This window comes from Triplophysa dalaica, chromosome 25, assembly GCF_015846415.1.
Source record: "Triplophysa dalaica isolate WHDGS20190420 chromosome 25, ASM1584641v1, whole genome shotgun sequence".
Taxonomy (NCBI): Eukaryota; Metazoa; Chordata; class Actinopteri; order Cypriniformes; family Nemacheilidae; genus Triplophysa; species Triplophysa dalaica.
In genome coordinates this window covers 6,727,929-6,748,741 of record NC_079566.1, presented here as the reverse complement: position 1 = coordinate 6,748,741, position 20,813 = coordinate 6,727,929, and the positions used below count along the sequence as shown (strand labels likewise).

The following is a 20,813-nucleotide window of genomic DNA, read 5'->3' as shown; positions in this document are numbered from 1 at the left end:
ACTGTACAGCTAGATAGGGGACATAGATTGCTCATGAGACTAATAAAAAAAGTGCATTATACCTATGATTATAAGGTACTCAGATTAGAATAATTATACATTTTAGTGAAAACAGCAAACACTCCCAAAACCGAAAGCTGATCTGCCGGGTTACCCAAATGATGATGAGGTGTCTAATCTATCAACACAATGTGGCAAACAGCTGTTCTGGATGGCATAGTGACAGTCTAGAATTAAAAAAAGCAGTGCATGAAGTGTGTTACATCACATGAGTTATATTTTTATTGTGGTGTTAAATGAAATCTCTCATGACCAGTCTCTATTAATCTTTCAGATGACTCACAGGTAAACACAGGTAATAAATCACAGATATCCCATATTTCCCATTTTAGGAACCAATCCACATTCAGTAATGCACTAATTGTTCAAATCATAAGACGATTAAATGTGTTCAAAACTGAATTGCTGGTCTAACACCATTTACAGGAAGTGTGGTTCTATTTGTGCATGATAGGTAGCCCAGAGTTCACTCCAAAATAAAAGTCCCATCGTTATTTACTCACCCTTATGTCATTCCAAACTCAAATGACGATGTTTCTTATGTGGAACACAGATCATCTTGGTCACTATTGCAGTGTTGTCTGCCAAAATGAAAAAATGTAAGTATTGTGACAGATACCAAAAGAAATATTTGGGTCTTGAAGACATTAGGTTACCAAACTTTAGATGGTCTCGTGCACTTCCGGTGAACTCAGGCGTGCATTGTAGGCTACTGATGTCACACGTTGAACTCAATCCGATCAGTCAAATAACTCGTATGTTTTTGTGAACCGGATTCAGTGATTATTATAAAAGATTTGGATTTAGATTACATATAACACAAATAATAATTACGTTCCTAATGGATCTGATGTTTTCTGTTCTCTACTTATTACGTTTTCCTTTCAAGATTTAGGCCGGATAAGAAACACAGCCTGACCTTTGCAAAGCTTTGCAGTCAGTGGCAACTCGTGACTGCAGTTTTGTTATTTAAACCAAAACCATTCAATACTGGACGGAAAAGTAAAAGCCCATTTTTCTCATTGTGATACGCCGGAACAAATGCAGAGACTCGCGCCAGCGGCGCTACTAAATGAAAAGTAAACTACCCACTAGTTATTTTTATGATAGTTAAAAATGTCACCACCGTGTGGTGAAAAATAAGTATTGCTCAATATATAACAATAATAACTTATATAATAACATTCATATTTCATCGGTACTGTCACACGGTTCTGGCACGAATTTAATACGCGGTAAATCTTTTTGGATTTTTTATTTTTTTCACAAATCAAGGTCTGTTTACAAAAAAGAACACAAAAATAAAATATGTACCTACGTATTGCATATCATGCTGGCAGTCATAACTACATGCAAAACATGACCAACAATAATAATATCAACAATGAAAAACAGAAAGGCAGTTTAAAAAAAGTTACAACTGGTATTAAAAATGTGTTTATATAAAAGGATTTGATTCAATTAGGGTGTTGTTTTTACAAGTGGGTAACAGTGGAGAATTTCTATTGCTGGGGCAGAAAAGTTCTCTTTGAATCTGGTCCAAAAAGACACCCAGGAAAAGCACATTGAATACCTGCACACATTCACACACGCTCACACACACTGGACCATTTTGCATGTAGAAAAACCCAACAACAAGAAGCCCTTTAACAAATACAATGTTATCAAATTTCAAAACTATACAAGATACTACGACTTAACTAATACAATAACTAGTGAATAACAAACTATGGAGACTTATGATTATGGCTTTTTTTTTATCAAGTTTAGAAGTCTACACATGAGATGCCATGATCTGTCAAAATGGATGAGGGCTCAAAAATAAAAAACGGTTTATTTCTTCCACTCAGGACCACTGCGCATGCTCCACAGTTAAAAAGAGCCCTCCTACAGGTTTCACAAGTCTCACCGTATGACTACAACAGAAAAATCCAGAAATCATAATCTACCCATATCCATAGCTACGAAACAAGGACTTATTCTGTACACTGCGAGGAAGACAGTGGGTTCAAATACACTTTAGTCTTATTGCAGTAGACCTAAACACAGAGTAAGATTTCTGCCACAACACATTGATTCTTCTATTTCTCAGTACTGTAGTAAACAGACCAGAATAACAAAGCTAACAACAATACGTGTAGTTTGGACGGTACCCAAATTAATTTTACAAAAAGATTTAGACCAATTGATGAATCAAAGTCTGACTTGATGAAAATATGACAGAAGTGCAAAGACTAAAGTGTGATGAGTGGTAGGTATGGTTGAGCTCCTCTTCAATGTGTATGGTGCTTAGTGGTGTAAAGAGCTCCATGAGTGAGCTCTGAAGAGGGTCCACAGCCTCAGTCCGCGCTGACCTGTGCAGTGACCTGGCCGTCAGCTGTCTGGTTGGTGGACTGAATGAACATGGGCTGGGTCAGCTCCTGTCCCGCAGGCATCGTCACCTGCTGGATCTGATACAACTGCTGTAGGATGAGAGAAAGAACATGTTATTAACAGATATTTTTGGCTGATTCGAACTTTATTTTTTAAATGGTTTAGTAACTGTGCGAGTAAGAAAAGCATAATAGAAGTGCAGGTGTTGTTAAGACAGGGGTAAATGAAACCACTTGTGCCTTTACCTGCCCATCAGTGAACTGGTTGAACTGCTGTTGACCCTGTTGTACATCTGCCTGTGTAATCTAAAAAAAGGATTTTTATTAGATAAGAGATGTTTTGCTTAAAGCGAATAAGGATAAACGGTTAGTCAATGGTCTACACCAGTGGTTCTCAAACTGTGGTACGCATATCACTACTTGAAGAGACCCCGGTGGTATGTGACACGACAAAAAAATATATAATTATTTACATTTCGTGTTTAAAAAACAATTTCAAATGTTTAATAGATGACTGAGAAATACGGTAACGTCTGACTAATTTTAAAACAGCTGGTAAATAAAAAAGTGCTTTTATTATTAATAATACATTCGAATCGGAGAACGAGGTGTATAGAAAGATTCACAGCTCTATTATTAATTTGAATGTTTATTAATACGATGTTTTATGGCGGTAATTAGGTGGTACTTGGAAAAAATCATTTTATTAAAGGTGGTACTTAAACTATACCATTTCATGGGAAAAACATAAGTCTACATGATGAAACTTTGTGTTTATTTGAAAGCTTTGCATCCTTACCTGCTGAGCGTTTGTTGCAAGCGTCTGTATTTGTCCTTGAACAACCTGTGTTCCTGAGACTGGCTGAGCTAAGCGAATGTACTGCAGCTGGCCAGTGTTTAGCTGCACCTACAAGGCACCACAAGGGGGCGGTAATGAGCGCACGTTAGTATTTCTGTCCTTATTTTTTAGTATGGTTGTCCTGTAGTATCACCAGATTCCCCAAACCTAAATTTAATCCCTGATTATAAAATGATGATATGATAAACTGAGCAAACAATATAAAATTCTTACTGGAATCTGCTGAATCTCTCCCGTGTTGGTGATGATCTGTTGCATGACCTGCATAGTCTGTCCACCTGACTGTGTAGTCTGCACTTGACCCTGTCCCTGCGCAGCGGCCTGCACAATCTGCACCTGCTGGCCCTCGCCCACCTGCATGGTCACTGGAGCACTCTGAAATAGAAACATCAAAGACATGAGGGAGGACCATTAGCTTCACACTTCTATCAGGGTTTTTATCTTTTGCTTTGTCCTTTCAAGTTCAGAAAGTAAGCTGGATTCAAGACGCCAACTCCCATCACGTCTAACGCTGTGCTGTGGCCTGGGAACGACTCCAAAGGAAAGTGAAACTGAAGAAGCGTATGGGAAAGAAGAGAGACGAGGGACTGTGACCTCGGGGCTGTGGCTTTGAGCAGAGAGCCGACTGCAGAGGTGCGACAGATGATCTCTCTTCTTTAGGAACTGACATCCGATAGCAGGAACAATTTATTAAGCAGGACAGAGATGTGCAATGATCTCATGCATCACCAGGTGGGTGGATATGAACAGCAGAATTACTCTCTGCATCTTTTATTGAACTCACCCTTTCATGACTTTTGCTGCGTTCCAAACACATTGGATTTACACATTTCCCACATCAACATGGAAATCATTTCAAGAATGACGTTGTTTTAATGTTAATACTTTTATTGCTACTAAATCTTTTTAATATTACTAAATCCAGACGTTATTTCCGGGGTTAGAGACAGGAAATATCCTAAATGCAAGGTGTATGGAATGCAGCATTTATATCATCTTAAAATAACAGATTTTAAGTGCCAACACTACAACAAATGCACGTGATGACGTCAAACACTTAGCCATTATAGGGTTACATTTTAGTTTTAAATATTACATTTATTAAAGATATATAACAGATTTTACTAAAGTACTAAATACTTAGAATGATGAAATTACACGTATATAAATATAAGAATTATGCAGGTGAACACCTTTTTTCAAGGGGTCATATGAAAGGGCTAAAAGTAATAATATCGTTCGTTTTCGATGTAAAGCAAAGTGTATATACGATTGTGTAAACACAAGGTTCAAAAACGCTGAATTTTTCTGCATACCCTGCATGTTTGTTTTTCCTCCTTTCCTCGCCTCTCTGAAATGTGCTGATTTTTTACAAACCTCAGCACTTTGAAAAGCGAGGAGTGCTATGATTGGCCAGTTAATCAGTGCGTAGTGATTGGTCGAATACTGAAAGCGTGTGATGGAAATGTGACACCTCTTACAGGTTCCAAAGCAATTCTACTGACAGGTACGTCCACCTTACTTGCATAAACATTTGGGCGCTCTTAGTCAAATCATACCACGAACTGACGTAGATTCGCCGCGGTGTGGTTATACGAAGCGTTTCAGGCAGGTCTGGCTGAGCATTCGCTTTTAGATAGAATGCATCTTTTGTGCCGACACTATAATTTCTGCAATTTTACGTGTCTAATACATGAATGGGCAACTTATAACACACCAAAGACACAGAAAAACACGTATTCGCACCATGGGATATTTAATTACACCACAGCATCAAACCCCAAAAGTTTTATTTTAAATAAATACCTGCATCCATGAAGAGCCACAAACAATGACTGGCCTTCATGCACTTATATTAGTGATGTATTACAATACATTTCGCTTGGGTGTGTTTCCATTTGTAATGTATACCAAATCCAAAATAGCACATGCCCACAAGGGGAATTTTTCACAGCATTGCTTTATGGTGTTTTTTAAATGTCATAAAGAGCCTGTGGAAATCTTTGTGCCTTAAACAAAGACTTCAGGGGGTTTGGTGTGTTTACCGTGATGGGGGTCGCCTGTGATTGAGCGACCTGCACCTGCTGTAGTTGCTGCATGGTGGTTCCCTGCAACACCTGAGGAAGAGGAAATGTTGCGAGAGAGAGAGAGGCAGACAAAGAGTAAGAGAACTTAAACACAAGCAAGCACATGCAAAGCGCATACTTCAACTTAGCACGTACACACGTTGCAACAAAAAAGTGCATTGCAATGCAATAAAACAGTAAATATATAAAAGAGAGTAATGTGTTTATGAAGAATGAAGGGACTTAAAGGCAAAGTGTAGATGAAATATTGTAAAACATAATGCTACATTCCTTCACAAAGAGCCCCAAATGCAATGTTTTTTGTTTGGAGGAAAGAGGGAAATGTAAAAATTAGTTTTATTTAAAACAATTTATTCAAGGCATCCAAAAACTTTCAGATAAAGAGAAAACTCTTAATTCTTAAAAAAATAAAACAATTGTAATAAAAAAGTCACTTTACGACATTTAGTTTGTATCAGATTTTTTTTCCGAACAGGCCTGAACAGAAGCAAAGCTAAAACAGCAGATATAAAGCAGTGTTTCGGCGGATGAATAGAGCCGTTCTTTGAAATGTTAATGACGGAGCTGATGGAAGTGGTGCATTCTGGGTAATTTACTTCACAGCTGTGCCAAGCAATGAACAGGTAATGAAGTGAAGCTAAACACTCTCTGTCCTCAGGTATGAAGATAAAACACCAATAAAAGCTCTATTTAACTTGAAGGGTAAGCAGAGAGAGCATGAAGGACTACGTAACTGCGCATTGTTCAAGCTGTTCTGCATGTTTATATATAAATATTAAATACAATTCTATTCCAAGTCTAATAAAGGATTCTATTTCATATAAATATATTTGTGCCGGGTGCTTTTTTTAAGTGACTGCAGCAGATCGTTGCCCACATCTGATGGGTCAGCACTGATCCTCAGCGAGAGAATGAGGTCCACCATAGATAATAAAAAAAAGGTAAGAGGAGGAAAAAAAGGAAGAACAGCCTCAGACTGGACACTGAAGAGAGGAGACAAAACATCATGCAAAAAACAAACACAAACTGAAGCCACAGACAGGTGAAGAGAAAGTGAATTAAAGCGAAAAGAGAGAAGAGGGCTCGTAGGGTTCACACAGGACTGATATTACACGAGAGCGACTCGACTCGACTCTCTGCGTTCACCCGATAGCAATGTGTGAATGACACCCTCTGAGCTTTCAACCTTCACCAATCATGTTTCAAATGATTCTGTAATGGGCTGATCAAAATAAGCAGGGCTCAAGTGTGTCGTGTGAGAGCAGGTACGATAAAGTTTCAACCAAAGTGTAGTATAATACACACAAAGGTGATTCCAAGGGCAAACTTTCAGAAGGTGGTTGTCCTATGCTCGAAATAGTTTTTCGTTGTGTGGGGATTACCTGGCCTTGCTGGGGCTGAGCGATGATAATCTGGCCTGGTTGTAGCGTGGTGGCGGTGTTCGTGGTAACATGCTGGCCCTGCTGCTGACCCTGGACCTGAACAGTGCTGGGCTGTTGTGCCAAAGTGAAGTAATACTGGACCGGCTCGGTTGGGGCAACCGACTGACGTACTTCCTCCTACACACAGAGACGATTTTCAATCAACATACACCTTGCATAATGTTATAAAAGTGAATTCTTGATCCCAAAAACGTACGCACTAACAAACACAAAGCCTATCGTTTGGTTACATCTCCATGAATTATTTTAGATCTGTAACACTAGAACCAGGATTAATAACTTATAGGCAAAGCAAGACCCAGTAATGCAATCTAGCAGAAACAAAAACGAGACAGTCTGTAGACCGCACGCCCACACTCAACCACAACGTAATGGCATGCAATAATCTGTGTTATTCTAACAGGCAAATAACAGTAATACCTAAACCTCTCCTATAAGTGCATTCTTGATATTTCACCTCAAAGCATTTAGATGATACATCTGTGACAAAGAGAGTAAACACCCCTCTCCCAGCTCGTTGATGTCACAGCTGAGAGTGTAGGATGTTTACACACCTGATCACACATACTGTAAACCCTTTGGGTCAGATAAAGACATGAGTTTAGCCGAGCCAGGGTAGCGTAGAAATTAGGTCTGCAACACCTGTATATATTTCTTTTATAAAATGAACTACTTAAAGGTCCAGTGTGTGATTTTTTGAGGATCTATTGACAGAAATGCAATATAATATACATAACTATGTCTTTAATGGTGTATAAAGAGCTTACACAATGAAGCGTTTTATGATATTTTCTAGGAATTTTTTATGGAATGTTGTAAATAGAATTGTGAATAACTAAAATGCTTGTTGTGCAGTGATATGACGACGTTCAGGGGAAGCAGAGTGCTGCAAACATCCGACTGAAAGCCTTCACTGACCCTACACCAAGCTTCCAGTCAAGGATGTTTACAGCGCCCCCATGCTACCAGAATCAACATTGCACTCATCTCCTTTTCACACACACAATGTTAAAATATTGAAAGGCTGGAATGTATTCATTGTCTCAATAAACATCTTCTCTTTTCCACACCTGTCGCTTTGGAGGCTTGAGGTCATCCCGTGGGACAATATCAATGAGGAAGTCGAACTGGTCAAACTTGGTGATGGCCATGGCGATGTCATTTCTCTGGAAAACAGAATGAAAACCAAATCAAGCTCAACTATAAACAAATGATCACACAATCCATTATATGATAAAAACTTTGCTCAACATCTTTTAAATAATATACAATTGTGCAGTACTATCAAAAAATGAACAATAATGCTTAACAGGACACATTAAGTTGTTATTTTCTTTATTTAAACGTGTTTAATAAACAGAGAGAACCATCACAACCCACATCACTTCTAGTGGTATTTTCCACGGGATATTGGCTGCAAAGACCACCCATTGTCACCCCACAGATCGACGGCTATTTTTAGCCCCGTGATTAATATCTGGTGGTGAAGGGTCACATCCATGCAGTTGTTCCATTGACGACTGTTGTCGTGGCGACGACGGCTGGCGTGATCCCTTTACAATGGAACTGAGGGCCAGCTGCACGCTCGCAGGGTGAGCCGTAATACAATCTACATATTGAAGACGTGGTCCACCAGTCATTACGGCTTTGTTTAGTGACAAAAACATGATGTCACTAAGGCTGTGCTGACATGGGTTGCTACTGACCTTAGATAAGACAACAATATTTTGCTTAATATGTTGTTTAAAGATACTGCTTTGTTGAAATTTCACTCTAATGATTTATATGTACAGGGTGTGTGTGTGTCTTTGAGGGAACGCTGTAAGAGTATCATTGAGGGTTCAGGACAGTGTTTTTGACAGCCCAGGGAGGCTTTTAGTAAGTGGGTCATGAGAGATGTACTTTTAGGCTCTATATGCTAGAGCGGAAAAGAGATCAGCCTTGGGGGGGCTTATGTGGGGGGCTTTTACCATAAACAGACAAGCCGTGTCATGGCTTCAGAACACATGTTAAAACCAGGAGAAACAATAGTGTTGGTGTAATGTTTTGCACCCATTAGCGTGTAGCACCTGGACTTTTAAGCATATGCACATTTTTGCGCAAGCAAATTTTTCAAAACTTCCAAAACACCTGAAGTGTTTTTTCTTACTTGCCATTTATATCATCTTAGCAGGTTAATGTTAACAGATTTTAAAAAATACGGCATTGGGTATTGAATCACATATTACGAAATGAAGAATCTGGGCGAGACTGTGAAATGACCATTAAGTCCTATTCGAACTCGGGTTATCCCATCACAGCCCACCAAACAATGTGCCTGAGCTTATGCACTACCCACATCTGACAACATTTCTGCCTGTCATAGTTCCATTTAAATACAAGAGATGTGTTTATCTGAGCTTGGATACAGTAAGCGGTCAAAGGGGAACACAGATGGATGTGTACTGACCTGCAGTGTACGACGCTTGTTGTCTTCGGTATGGATCCAGGCTCTAAGAGTGAGCTCTGTGATGAAGATCTGTGCTGCTTTGGCAAATAACACTGGTGCCTCAGCACTGATCATCTGTGGAGGGTTAACAAATTCAATTATATGGAGGAAATGAACAAATCACAACAGCCAATCACAGAGCAAACCCTACACACATCTACAAGTCTTAAAGAATCAATGTGGAGATTTTAGCGGAATCTAGTGGTGAGGCTATGAATGGCAACCAACGACTCAAGACACCCCTCCCCTTCAAAAGACTACAGCGGCTGACACAGGTCAAAGATGCTGTTGTGTTTTCGCTTCTTTACCAAATGAAATGAGGTATTTATGCGCTCTGTAAAGCAGTTTGTCTGTTTAGGGTAACTGTGGAAACTATACGGAAAATTCCATGCAAGGGGACCTGCGGTGTATGTAGATAGAAATAGCTTGTTCTATGGTTATACAAACACAACGCATTGAGATGAAATGTGTTAAAGGGATAGTTCAGCCAAAAACTCCAATTTGCAGTTTATTTACTAACCCTCAGGCCATCGGAGATGTAGGTGACATTTTTTCTTGAGTAGAACCATAAAGAAGATTGTTTGGTAAATCCGCAGCCCTCTCTGCTTGATATAATGAGAGTATATGGGGTCCACCTGTCTAAGAGTTCATAAAGCACAAAATTCCAAAAAGTGGCTCCTGGCGTCTTGTGACGTTTCGTGAAGCGAATCGTTTGATATTTTCATAAAACTGAACGTCATTTTTTAATAATATTAGCCATAATGTGCAGCCTCTGCACACAATCGCAATCTTCTTCTAGTAGTGTTTGGTGGCGGATGGCATACCAGCGTCTACGTTTAGCGTCACCTGCAGAAACGTATTATGGCTAATATTATTAAAACAAATATTAATCGCAATGTCTTATTATTGAGCGATGTCACCTACAGTAAATAAACAGCAAATTTGAGTTTTTGGCTGAACTATCCCTCTTTAGTAAACCTCTGCCTAGTAATATTTATGTGTATTATGTTTAATTTCTGTCAATAGATCCTCCAAAAAATGACATACTGGACCTTTAAACCAAACAATTTTTTCAATACGTTCAAGCATCAAATAAAACGAATGTGTATTTAAAATTCAACATATCATGCCTTATTCACAATGGATTGATTTTCCACTGAGGTTGTCACAATGCATTCTGGGACTGCCTTCATGTTAAGGATTTATGCAATATTAAATAACCTGTCCATTAAGGACATTTGTAACAGCCTTCATGGTATGGTTTTGTTCTTAAAGAGATGCACACATGCATAATGTTATAAAAACTACATCTCCAAGGCCTGATGGAGGGTCCTGCCCATGTCTCTGCTCTTGAGCTCTTAATTGCATTGACTTTTCTCACAATAAGCTGCGGGTTATTTTAAGCATCTGGGCACCACCCTGACCTGATGCCTTCTTCCCACGCGGTGTGGGAAGATCATGCTCCAAGGATCACGATATCTTTGTACTTTGCAACTGAAAACAAAGACGGAAGATGTCTGCTGCTTGTATAAAGGTTAATCAAGCTAATTTAAGGATTAATAGAACTAGCAAGGGTTAAACTGTCTAGCAAATAAACAACACAGCGTGCATCGGTCATTGTGTGCTGATACTGCTCGTCTTGGCTCTGTGGAATTGACCTCTTTATTTAATCTTGATGGTTTGGTAATATGCATCTTCTTAAAAGTTTTGAAAAATGCTTTTGGCAGAAACATGAAAATATTGGCAGTGCATGCAACAGAACTTTGTTTTAGAAAGGTTTTATCTTTTCTCAGAAACTCAGGCTCTTTCACAGAAAGTGGCCAGATGACTTTCAGCTGGATCGAGTAATTTCTCTATTCATGAGCTCTAAACATTTTAAATTACTGTTTTTGTTAAGGTTCAAATTAGTGCAGCAGAAGCCACTGAAAACATTAACTTCTATTGAAGACCCCCAAAATATTCAGCATTCGTTTTAAAAATGTGAATTTTGAAGCCCCAACAAGCAGCAACAAAAACCAACTCACAAGAAGACCCTGTCATTAATGCCAGACTGGGAGATTTTTTCGTAGTGAATTGATCATATAATAATAAAATAAATACCTCTATTGGAAATACAATGTTACAATTAAATAAAAGAAAGCCGGAAACCGAACACTTCTATTGTATGGACACAAAACCACGTGTAAGTGAATGGGTGCCTGGTAACAACATTTTGAAATGATCTTCTTTTGTGTTGTACGGAAGGAAGAAAGTCATACAGGTTCGCAATGACAACAGGGTAAGTAAATAATGACAGATTTTTTATTTTTGAGTGAACTATCACTTTAACCCCAAGTACAAGCATCAGAAAGAAATGTTTGCAATGCATCTGCAAGCACCAATAGTGATCTGCCGCCGCAAATAAACACTTGGCTGTTGCTCTTTCGAGAATCAAACACAGGAAGTATGTTGCCATCAGTGATTGTGTTGATTCAGCTCCCCGCCTCTTACCTTCACATCCTCATCCAGTTTCATAATTTTCTTGATGCGAGCAAGAGGAAGCTCTTGCACTCGGAAATCCTTCTGAAACAGAGCGGGACTGTATTAGCGAACTCACAGTAGCATTAATGACTCCTAGTAACAGAGAAAGCAAACTAAATAGGTGACTGCATCGTTCCAATTATGACTTAGTCTGTTTGTTTTGGAGAGGCCGCGTCTAGACTGTTTTCTGAGTGCCAATGAGAACAACAGAGCACTTGTGAATGTTTGCGTCTAGATGAAAAAAGTACGAATAACCCGTACCACAGTAAGATTCTTGATCTCTTCCATGACCCTGGGCCAAAAGGACTGTAGACTCTGCTGGGCATCGCTACCCCCGGCTCCAAAAGAGTCTGCAGACATCTCCAGATCTGGAAAGAGAGAAAACAGTTACTAAAGACGAGGTTAACATATCACAATCAGTTTAGGAACCACTCTGAGATAATAAACCACACAATACACTGTTTAGCTAGACTTGAGTTCACTCGATTTATTTTGCATAACAGTCTGTACGTCACTGCAGTAATCGTCCGTGGGCAAATCAGTGAAACTGGCCGTGTGTAAACCAAGCCTGGGATCCATATGTTAAAAACCTGGAGAACAACGCGCACACAAACTCCAAACCTTCCCCGTACCATTGACCTGAAGACTGGACTGCACATCTGTTTTGCACAAAAGTGCCATCCTGACAGAACTGCTCGGCAATGACGCAACGCACACTCCAAACAGAAAGCGATGCGAACTGAAAAAGCGGAAGGCCATGAGTGTCAGCGCAAGGACTCTACGATCGAATCTGGCGGGTTACTATGGCATGCGCGGAATTCTGCTGTGTATTGCAGCCTGCCTCAGCTTGTGTTGTCCTAGACGCTAAATAGCACATCTCTTTCTACCATTGGAAGAAAACAAAGGGCCAAAAATAGCAGGGTGGGGTGCCATAGAGGAAGGAGAGAGACAGTAAAAAGAACTTGTGCATTTCAGCCATAATCCAATAACAAGACAAAGTGCCAAAGGCTTAATGGAAGCGGTGCAGTCGGACTGCTGAGCACACTCACTATGTGGGTCAAACGGAGGAGCGACACGGCAAAACATGCAAGATTACTGAAGGAGACATGCAGAGGAGAGGGTAAAAGGTGATGAGTTTTATACTCCTTTTAGGAGCATTATAATGGTTATGTTGCCCCCACATCCCCATTTATGTACAATTCAAGTATATTTATTTGCCTCAACAATCTATAGCATTAAAGCAAGCACAATACAAGTCACATGACTGCAGATGAGCTTGTGTCAGGAGGATTGATCGAGGCCGTCAAGTCGTCAACCGTCAAATTCATCACATATGTGTGTGAACAAAGCTTTGTAGGGGAACTAAAAAAAGAAAAACACTTGAGGTCATCTTTCTCTGTGCTGCTGAGACGCGACGGCATCAGGTGTTGATCTTGTGACAATCTGCGGTGGTACATCTGTGAGTGTGGATGTGCCAAGGCAGGCCTGATAAGAAACGATCATTTAACGTCTCAAGCAAGACCATTAAGAAAAGTAGCAGGCTAATTACCGGGCGATAACAGCAGCAAGTAATGTCACGGACCTGGAAAATCGTGAGTCGAATAAGATAACACTCCATTGAAGGAGACATAAATAGGTTAAATCGAGGCTCGCTTAGACCAGCTGCTTCTGAGTAGGAGCTATTTTTGACTCTTTTAAACAGATCGAGACGCAAACCTGTGACGGGGGGAGCTCAGCATTGTGGGTTGCATCCCGGTTCCTTTGTGGTCGGCTGAATGTTTTGCATTACATCAATGCAAAATAAGCAAATGAAGCATTATTGATGTTTTATGGGGTTCTTAACTGCATTTTAAAAAAATGTCACATTACAGAAAGCATTAACCTTTAACTTTTGAGTGGAAACAAAGGGGCGAAGCTCTGTGCACGTGCAGCTACTTTCACACCAGTCCCGATCGTCCTTCAGTAAGTCAATAGCGGTGTTGGATTTCTCCTGATCTGTTCGGGTTGCCTCAAAACCAACGACCGTTGGTGCTCTCGGAAAGTCAATGCCGCTAGCAGAGGCTGAATCAGCAAGAACATGCAAGCGCTGCCAGGCTCTGCTTTCGCCGTGCAGAAGGACTGCAGTATCTCGGCAGAGGACACTTGGGGTGATAGTAGACAGGCTGTTTAAGAAGACCTGAGAAACCATCAACTGCCGTCTTCACAACACAAAGAATTCTGCAAGTCAGCCAAATCATCCAGAGGAGTTGAGGGAAAGTGTGGCCTGGAGAAAGAGACTTCTACAGTGAAGCAAACAGAACAACCCTATAATTCAGACTGGCAGGACAATTCCCTTTTATATTATCGTTTGGACTGTGTGGTTTGTTAAATGGACCCTGAGCTGCTTTTTGTACTTGAAGATAAAAAGCGACATCAATTTCTTCCTCATGCTGGAAAAAGCAAAATATGTTATGCTGAGAAGTAAATACCTGGGTTTGAGATTGTTAACTACAGTCTCTCGGTGTCTTTAATGGTAATTGGTTGACTTGAGATCTACACTTATATTCAGACACTTAGGCTCACTTTTAAAATTATCCTTTTTGAAGAGCAGATAAAATACAAAAAAAAAGCTTCAAACAATTAGACAAAATTTAAAGGGACAGTTCACCAAAAAAAAAAATTTTTTGGTCACCATTTACTCACCCTCAAGTTGTTCCAAACCTGTATACCTGTCTTTGTTCTGTTGAACACAGAGAAAGATATTTGGAAGAAGGTTGGCCATTATCAGTTTTCAATGGGACATCATTCACTTCCATAGTAGAAATACTGTTGAACGGTTCTTTGGGACCTTTAACTACCATTTAAATGTTTCCTACTGTGTTAGTGATTGATGTCCCAGTTGATATATGTAACGTTCTTTAAAATATATTTCTTGGTGTTCATCAGAGAAAATAAATGTATACAGACTTGAAACAATTTGAATGCAAGTAAATTATGAATGGGTAAACCATCCTTTTAAAGACAATATAAGCTTTGATATTTCCTTTTTTCAATTGAGACACAGATATTACTAAACTCCTCTGTCAAAATCTGGTCATACAACTCCATTTTCTTTACATTCCTCATCTCTAGCTTTTCTCCCTTTACGGATTAGAAAACAGAATGTATACCAAATTATGAATGCATATGAGGATCGTATCTGATGTTGTGTGTCGCTGTGAAAAACATACATTGAGAACAGGTGAAGAAAATAAAGAAGAGAGAAAAAAATGCAAGAATGCATTGTTTGCGATATAAACAAATATTTCAAATAAAAACAAAACTTTTCATATTTTAATACGTAAATCTATATCAATTCATATTAATTCAAACAATTTAAAAACATCTACCTTACTAATGCAAAGAAAAACATATTTTGCATGATCTGTGTGTCTTCCAGAAAGGTCACCTTTAGCACATCTGTCAAGCTACATTCTGAACTTATTAACAACCCAAACATCCACACAGTAAAGACAGCCAGCAAAAATAGAAAGCCCGCTGCGGTTATTAGTTAATCATCGACTGGAACCAAACAAAATCCAGCCACGCACCCAGCAATAAATTACAAATTAACCAACAAATAATGTGCTTGTTTTGCATTTTAAAACCGGGAACAGACAAAACTGCACACTGCCATTTTGATCCGTGTCTAATCTCGCGATCAATCATTTCAAAGTTGCCCTTGGTCCGGTCGTACGTCAACTCCAGGAAACTGCCCCTGAACTATCAAGGTCATTCAGCAGCAGGCGGGGAGATAAACAGCGAAGCGGGTGAGGGTTTAGGGATATACTAAACCACAAAAAATTCCAAGAAAGCATAAGAGAGGGAAAAACAGGACTGGTTTGTCTACTTTTCACTCCAACAACTTGGTGACCCTACGATAATCTGTCCAGTGACTGGAACGATGCGGTCCCTAGAGAATCTAAAAGTGAACAGTCACCCTCTTATTTGAGGAATGCACTGTCCTTACGTTCTCGCACTTTCCCGCTGACGGATCGAATGCAGGAGGCGCTCTCACATTCCTTTGACCTTCATCTGGCGACGGGCCCGTTAGCAACGGCAAGGTGCGATGACGTGCCGTTGCTAGCCTGAGAAACCTGGTAGCATTGCAACTGTCAACTTTTTAGGTGCTGCAATGAGATTTCAAAATGCGTTCTTGAAATGCAGAGCCCGCTCAACTAGCTAGCTTTTAAAAACTGCAAGGCAGGTGTGACATTTTACCCTTGAACGTGTTTGTTTTCATTGAATGTTTATGGTTAACTGTGCCAACGGTGCAGCAATGAGCTAAAAGGCTATTCAAATCTTAGGCAAAAAACAAATCGCAGTAAGACGCAGCAGCAAAGGCTTTAACAGAGTTATTTTTAGTTCCCTTTCACCAAAACCACCTTAATAATGTCACCAATGGAAACTTTCTAAAAGAGGGAAAAAAAGAGGCGTTAAGCTGACAAGATTCCCATGGAGATGGCAGTCTGTTGAGCAGCAAAATGAACATGAAGAATCAGGTTGAAAACTCCAATTTATACAAGCTAAAGTTTGTCACGCAGAACTACATCCATACTGTCCTCTGCTCTGCTTCACTGTCAGAAAATTGTAAACAAGCTGTGAAACCCGGGCCTTGAAGGTGAACCAGGACTACCAGTCCTATGCAGCCAGGGCCATCACTATCTCTCTCTCTCTCTGTCCATCTCTCCAAGCATCATTCATCCTACACAACTGACACTGTAACAGAGATACATTGGACTTTTAAGAGGTCCAAAGTCAAAACAAGTTTGACATTTATTGAGGTGATATTTACAGCTTGGCCAAGATAGAGGTCAAACAAAAAGATGCGACTACTTCAACGAGGGGAAGTTCAAATGAAGTACACTATGATTGACAATGTTTACATAATGTCAAACGCTCAACAAGGGTGCAAAAAGGGGGCAGGGACTGATTCGATCTAAAACGAAAATGGGAGAAAACTAGCAAACACACTCAGATATCAAGCAAGGGAAAAGTAGAGGACGAAAAGAGGAGGAGAAAAGCGCATCGGAGGACAGAGGAAGCATCCCATTACTGCAGCGCGCGCGAGAGAGAGCGAGAGAGAGAGAGAGAGAGCTTTACAATATGATTAGTCGCAAGTCACACTTACCCCTTGCCCTTCATGCTGCACTGTGATCGACGCAGAAGAAGCGGAGTACATGGCGAAACTCTTCCGTGTCAGATACACAGAGAAAGTGTGTTTAGTCCGCCGGCTCTGTCCCAGGAGGAAACAAAAGGCTGTACGGGACAGGCGATCCGCTTCTGTGTTCAAAGTCCCGAGCCGCGGTGAGAGCGATCACCTACCGCCCCCCTTTCGACCCCTCCCCCTTCACTAGCCCATCTTGTTCGACCACCCCCCTCCCCCCTTTCCTGAACACACAACCCCCCTCCCATCCCTTCCCTGTCCAAGTCCCCTGTAGCCGCACGGAGCCTGGAGTTGGCCTCTGCCTGGCAACCCTAGTGTTTGTCTTTCAGCTGACCCCTGCCTCAGAGCAAGTGACCGGAAAACAAACGGGAAAGTGAGGAAGAGATGGAGAAAAGGAGGCAAAAGGAAAAGCAGAAACGAGAGAAGTGAGAAAGAGAACAAGAACAAGTCGGGAAAAAAATCTCCTACTGCTTTCCCTTTAACATTCGACTATAATCAATCTAGCTTGCTAAACGATACCCTCGACCCGCCCGTCCCTTACGCTCCGCCCCTTACTGGATTCCTCCAATGGTAACGAGCCGGTCTTTGCCGCTATAGGTTGACGCAGCTGTCCATAGGCTGTGTCATTCCCCCGTTCTAACCCTCCTGGACTCCGCCCCCTTTCACAGACGCTCAACTTCCTGTTTTAAGTTACCTTGAGCAGCAGGATAGGGGTCAGGGTATGGAAAGAACGAGAGAGGAAAAAAATAGCCAGACAAAAGAGGAAAAAGTTACACAAAAGACGCAAGGAGAGTAAACGACGGTCTCGGTGTGCAGGTCTTGGATGTCGGCGCCCTGCCGATCATTTCCTCCGCGGTTGCTAGACGGCGCTTGACTGAACAACTGACTTCTCAAACAACTGTCCCCTGCTTATTTACAATGTCAAACGAAATGTCTCTAACGCCCGCCCCGTGGAGAGGCGGAGTGGTCAGTTGTGCGGTGATGCAAATAAGCTCACGATCTGTGATTGGACGAGAGCAGACTCAAAGAGGATGCCGCATGCTGTAGCCGCATGATTTAAAGTGGAAAGTCACACAGGTCAGATGTGCAGTCTCATTTGAGTGCAGATATACGTTTACACTACAGAAATATTCTGTTAAAAATGAGAAAACGGCTCTAAATTAGTAAAACGATTAAACTAAGTATGTAAAGTCAAATAGCGTTATCTCGACGCTTGAGGGCTAGAACAAACACAACATCATGTGATGAAGTTATGCATTATCAAGTTATGCATTTCATTATTAGCAATATCTAATTATGCTCCTTGTTTACGAACTTTTCAGTTTTGGTTACCCGTACAAAAATGAATCCTAGAAGACAAACGTTAAGATGTTCAACACATTTCTACACAAACATCGGGGCCATTTCACTACACAGATATGCAGAACAGAATTATAAGCGACAGGTGCATACAGGAAATAAGACAGAACTCGATGCTCAAACAAACCAATGATGAGACCTTATAATTTAGGGTCTAGATAACAAGGATTTTGAAAACGTCAAAATCAGGATTAAACCCCACAGTGTAATGATGAAATCGACCATAATTCTTTCCATATTGTGTTTATCAAAGTTATTTAGAAGGCAGGTTAAATATTTAAGGCTACGGTACTTAAACATAGGAACAACTGTCGTAAGTGCCGTCGGGTTTCTTATAAAATCAAGGTCAATAATCAATGATTCTGCTTCTGATGCCAACCTTGAGTCTCTAGTGTTGTGGCTGATGAATCATAGGTAACGTAAATATGCCACGAAATTATCCCGATTTAACTTGCCCCACATTAACTTAAATCAATGTATAGCACATGCTCGTTAAAATAAATTAGATGAAAATCAGAATTGTGGTATTTCAGTCTTTATTCGTCATGGAGTAGAAGAACTCACAAACGATAAGCCTGGTTATTTCTGCACTGAAAAGTACGAAACCAACAGCACCTTCGGAACAATAAAATGCAATACAATAAACATCCTTAAAACGTCTTAAACACCAACTGATACGTAGTTTACATGACATTTCTACCACTGTTAACGTTACCAAAGTGGAACTCATAAATGAGGTCAAGAAGGCATTTTATGTCTAACCGAGCGACATGCTAACAGATAACACGAACACGCTATGTGTGTGAAAACTTGTTGGGAATAATCCAGAAGTGACCTATTTAATTTTTTATTTCGATTTCCCTTCCAGATACATGCAACCAGTAATATGATGTGTACGAATAAGGACATAAAAAAAGAGAACCGCGTAAATGCAAGAGACACTGCACGCTACGTTAGCAGGCCGCATTGACTGTGATCCCCAAGAAATTAGAAACGGCTAAATAATGATCGTTTCAGAAGGCTTCGGAGCAAAGCCTTCTTAAATATTTGTACAGCGGTGTAAAGACAGTCTAACCAATAAAGACTACGTTTGGATCTGTCCTTCAGACCAATCAAACCTCGGACTTGATTCCACCAATCAAGGTTTCTAAGGGTTCTGGTAGTTAAGAAACTGCCACCATTTGGGCTCAAAATGAACCAACAAACCAATAGAAAACTTCCACGCTAGCGAGCCAACATGGCGACTAATGTCCAACAGTTTCCTGACCGCCTCCATTCCCTTCCACTAGCCACCAATAAGCGCTTCAGAGAGCGAGGAGGGAAATGGCGCCTATGTTCATCCTCCAAAACAATCGTCCATTGGATGGAAACTTTTATTGGACCACGAGCTCTAAATGACCTCCGCTGGATCAAGACTTAGCGATAGATAACAAGCGAGGCGCAGCACGGCAACGTATTTAATTATTATACTTACTTAATGTGACGAAATCGTAGTGTAGTCCGGTTCGATGTATTATTTAATTTATTTCGGGCTGTTACAGGAACCAAGATGGCCGACGATTTGACAACCCTTTTTTCTAACCGGAAGAAGTGTTACGTCGACTGTGACGTTCTCGAAGATTAGCGCCGTAGAAGAATCCATAGACAGTAATCCTATGCGTCTTTTAAAGTCCGTTTACGCAGAATAAATCAGACAGTCGGACGTCTATTTATAATGTGTTATGGTTCAAACTGCGTTGGGTCCTGTGTATTTTATTGCTGACCATTTTTTATTTATAAAAATACTTTAAGCACTTTGCTTGTGCACGTTTACTGTATCTTAGTTGTGGTTATGTGTGTCTCAACCGGGGGTACACGGACCCCTAGTGGTCCGTTTTGTAATTGCAGAGGATCTGAAATTAAAAAAATTGGGATATTGTCTTGCATTCAGGGTCAGACGCAGATAAAAATCAACCGAGTCGGCTATTGCAGTCAAATTAATTGCCAAAATGACTTGTGTTCACAATGTTCACTCACTTTCCAGGGAAGGTAAAAGGCAAACCAACTCATATTTAATATAGCCCATTGCGCAGCTCCTGCGCATTTTTGACTCAGCAAACCCGTCATGCGGCGTCATTTTGAGCGGTTTTGCGTCAGGTCAGGTGCACGTCAGGGCAAGTTGGGAAACAGGTATCGCACACCAGAGTTCATATATAATATATATATATATATATATATATATATATATATACATACATTTACATTATATAATGGTTACTTATAACGCTAGCTGTAATGTGGTTTTAGGACAACATGCCCTCTTTGTGGGGTAAAAAAAGGACATATATAAAGCTGCATTTATGATATTTGTTAAATAACTTTGTTGCTGAGAAATGGTCCTTGCGATACCTACATGACAATGTGACAGAAGACGAATTAAAACATTAGCAAAATCTATATTG

The 20,813-nt window shown here is 40.4% G+C and overlaps 1 protein-coding gene across 6 annotated transcripts; it reads right to left on the bottom strand.

The window, feature by feature from the left end:
- Positions 1-1,300: 1,300 nt before the first annotated feature.
- On the bottom strand, positions 1,301-19,994 carry nfyc (nuclear transcription factor Y, gamma). Of its 6 annotated transcripts, none has more exons than XM_056741032.1 (10): positions 19,847-19,994; positions 12,090-12,196; positions 11,799-11,870; positions 9,270-9,383; positions 7,891-7,986; positions 6,761-6,937; positions 3,505-3,666; positions 3,232-3,339; positions 2,679-2,738; positions 1,301-2,522 (listed from the first exon to the last, which is right to left on the bottom strand). In XM_056741032.1, exons 2-10 carry the CDS (start codon positions 12,186-12,188, stop codon positions 2,400-2,402), a joined length of 1,011 nt encoding a protein of 336 aa, XP_056597010.1. In that variant the 5' UTR covers positions 12,189-12,196; positions 19,847-19,994; the 3' UTR covers positions 1,301-2,399. The 6 variants fall into 6 exon arrangements, with proteins under 6 accessions (XP_056597010.1, XP_056597013.1, XP_056597011.1 ...); XM_056741035.1 differs by having other exon boundaries at positions 11,799-11,867; XM_056741033.1 differs by lacking the exon at positions 19,847-19,994 and adding an exon at positions 16,978-17,188.
- Between the last annotated feature and the right edge of the window lie 819 nt (positions 19,995-20,813).